Consider the following 3,208-nt stretch of genomic DNA (forward strand, 5'->3'; position numbering starts at 1 on the left):
GCTTATGCAAGCTAGTGGATTCAACACTAAGTTAGACTGAGGAAAATTCTAAGGCCTACAAACCTCTACAATGGAAGGTGCACTGGACTATTCTATAGTTTAGAGGCACACACAGCCTATAAAGTAAGACACTCCCAAACACTAGAAAAGAAATAATTTATCCCTCCCCCCGGAAAAAAAAAAAACAGTTCACGAACAGGCAGAACTTAAAGTTTCAAAAGGTACACAGGTGGAAAAAACACCTATTTGAATAAACATAGTTGGCAGGTCGAAATACAGGCTGCAGATTGTTGTTATGGTCAGGACTCTAGTCGCTCTTTGAAAAAAAGACCGACAATTACCTCTGTTGAAAAGCAGGTAACTGTCCCTGATGATGCCAGGTTCCTGAAATGAGACGTCAAAGGTAGAAGAGAGCTTCCAAGCTATTCTTAGCAGACCCACCACCACCCCACACACTGTACAGGGGAAACTAGGCTCAAACATTCGTCCAACGTAATCCTGTAATCAGCGGGGAGCTGGGAGCCTGGAGCCCAGCTCCAGGTCAGAGCTCTGTACCCTCACCCTTCTCATCCCCAGATGGGATGGGCGGATCCGGAGGAGGAGCGACGAGAGCACAGGAAGGCGTGAAGCCAGAGATGGACTCCCGTCTCTAGGACATACATACAATATAGGCGCAGTCGCGCCTGCCTTACTTTCCTAAAGCTGCATCCTCTCGTGAGATGAGAGGAGCGAATAGGCCCAGGCTCTGCTCTGGGTGGAAAGGCAGCACCTGGCCCTACCCAGGATCAACGCCTAGCCTCTTGGAGGTCCCGCCTCCCGGGGACCTTCCAGACTGGTCGGCGCTTCCGCGACGCAACCCGAAGGGCGGGGACCGCCAAAGGAGTGAGTGACTTAGGCATCCAGCGCACTGCCTGATCGGAAATTACGGACCCGAGTTGTACCCCTCCTTCCGACCTTTCGCTGGAAGCGCGTCACAGAAAGCCAGGGAACCTACATACGGCGGCTGGGCTGCGGAGGTGGGTCGGGAGCTCCGTCCAGGGCCCGGAAGATATCTGGGCTGCTGGCGCTTGCCGCTGCCCGCCCCTTCCGGCTCCGCCCTATAGTGCGTAGGACGAGGAGCCGAGGCGCTTGGAGCCATCGCGGCGAGGACCATGTTGCTTCCGAACATCCTGCTCACGGGTCAGGGCGCGCGGGCGAACGGGGCTGGTCGGCGGGTCAGGCAAGGGACGCCGAGTGCTCTGGGGCCTCGGGCACCCCAGCGGGGGCCCACTCAGGGTTCTGTTTCGCCGCTAGCGGAGGGCTGCGTGGCGGCACGATTGTCAGGGCCCCGGAAGCAGGCCCGCGAGAGGCGGGGGGAGGGGCGCCGAACGTTAATTCCGTTGGCCAGAAGCTTCTCGGTGAGGCGGAGAGAGAGGTAGACGAATCCGGCTCTCCTGTCGTGCAGTCTGCTTGATGTCTCAGAATCTAGTTTTTTTGTTTATAAAATGGGCTGTTGGTTCTTTGGTAGGACTGGCTCTGGGGTTTTTAGCGAAGTAATGTAAAGCAGCGTCAGGCTTTTAGGAGATCTGGGCCTTCTTGGGCTCTATTTTATTTTCCTTTGCATGTGAGAAACGCCTGCCAGATCAGACCTTGGTAAATAAGTTAAAATGTAACTAATTTACTGTTAATGTTTGTTGAGCTAGTGTCAGAGTTTTTTTGTTCTTTTTTTTTTTAAAGAAGGCATCCAGTGTGCGGTTTTGGTGGTTTCTCGTGTAGGAATGCTGTAAAGTTCCCGGTGGAACGTGGGGGTACTTCTGGGTCTTTGGAGCCATACTTCCGAGTGCTTGTTATCAGTGAAGGGAACTAAAGTGCTGCGTAACGACTCCAAAGAATATTTTTGCTGGCCATTTAGCCCTGAAAATATTTATTAAATTGTAGCAATTATGGCATTATAGGTCATCGTGGAAAAATCTAACAGGTGTGGATGCTGTTGCAACGTGTAGAAAAATTAAGACGCTCTTTGTGGAAACAAAACAATAAAAGTTTTGTTATTTAACAAGACTTAAGGTTGTTGGCAGCCTGCAAATTCTGAGAGCAGCAGATTAACCACCTAACAATTAAGTATGTAGCTTTTAAAATTCCTTAAGAGGAAGATTTTACAATATCTTATTTGCATGTGTCAGACATGATGTCATGGTTTTTTAATAGTAAGTCATACTATCAAAACTCAAGAGTGAGCATTTTATCGAAAACATGTTGAGTTCAGCGTTCAGACTTGGTGTATTATAGAGGAATTGAGATTGAATATTATTCATCTGCATAGTGAGACTTGATTTATCTTTGCTATCTTTAATTATACTCAAACTTAATAATTAGAATGGCATTAAACCTAAATAGCTGAAAATTATGCATTTTATTATCTCGAAATGTAATAGGTATAAAAAAGGGTGAGTAAAGAATAATGGCCATTTATGTAAAAGGGAGCATATGTTGTATTTATATATGTACATATATACAGTGTGTTTATGTGTATATATGCACAGAGTATACACAAACACATGCATAGAATTTCTTAGGAAGGATATACCTGTGTAAGAAACTGGTTTACAGTGGTTGCCTTTAGGGAAGGGCATAAAGAGTCAGTAGTAGTAGTGAGACAATCTTATATAATTAAAGCAAATAAATGACGGTAATTGATTTGAGGTGGCTAATTTTATACTGGGCAGTTCCATGGTGGTGGCAGGCAATCTGAATTGGCATCAGAATCTCCCGAGTCCCACCCCGGAGAATCAGATACACTGGGTGAGATTCTGATATCCAATTGGCTTTGGGAAATTTTTATTAGGTCATAATAAATATTCATATATGATTGCTAATTAGGAAAATTTTCATTTTAGTTGTCAAGAACTTTAAAGAGGAGAGAAGGTGGCTGAAGTCTAATAAGTGGTATTTCACAAACAGTGAAATTTTTTGTGGTTTGTCTTACAGGTACACCTGGGGTTGGAAAAACCACACTAGGCAAAGAACTTGCCTCAAGATCAGGACTGAAATACATTAATGTGGGTGATTTAGCTAAAGAAGGTAAGGGACACTCTGGTGTTAGATTTGTTTTTATTTTTAAAAAGTCAGTGGAGGCCGGGCGCAGTGGCTCACACCTGTAATCCTAGCACCCTGGGAGGCCGAGGTGGGCGGATTGTTTGAGCTCAGGAGTTTGAAACCAGCCTGAGCA

At 46.1% G+C, this 3,208-nt stretch overlaps 2 protein-coding genes across 2 annotated transcripts in view; one reads left to right on the forward strand and one right to left on the reverse strand.

Moving 5' to 3' along the window:
• Positions 1-1,138, reverse strand: part of RAD17 (RAD17 homolog (S. pombe)) — a 50,152-nt gene extending 49,014 nt beyond the window's left edge. The window contains exon 1 of the mRNA XM_012664495.1: positions 995-1,138. Within this exon, the coding sequence (XP_012519949.1) occupies positions 995-1,138 (144 nt within the window). The remainder of the gene's footprint in view (positions 1-994) is intronic.
• TAF9 (TAF9 RNA polymerase II, TATA box binding protein (TBP)-associated factor, 32kDa) overlaps positions 1,063-3,208 on the forward strand; it is a 4,075-nt gene continuing 1,929 nt past the window's right edge. The window contains exons 1-2 of the mRNA XM_012664616.1: positions 1,063-1,179; positions 2,968-3,060. The gene's annotated coding sequence lies outside the window, so the exon portion shown is untranslated. The remainder of the gene's footprint in view (positions 1,180-2,967; positions 3,061-3,208) is intronic.

The sequence above is a fragment of the Propithecus coquereli genome, unplaced genomic scaffold, assembly GCF_000956105.1.
Source record: "Propithecus coquereli isolate 6110/MARCELLA unplaced genomic scaffold, Pcoq_1.0 Scaffold9, whole genome shotgun sequence".
NCBI classification, from domain to species: domain Eukaryota; kingdom Metazoa; phylum Chordata; class Mammalia; order Primates; family Indriidae; genus Propithecus; species Propithecus coquereli.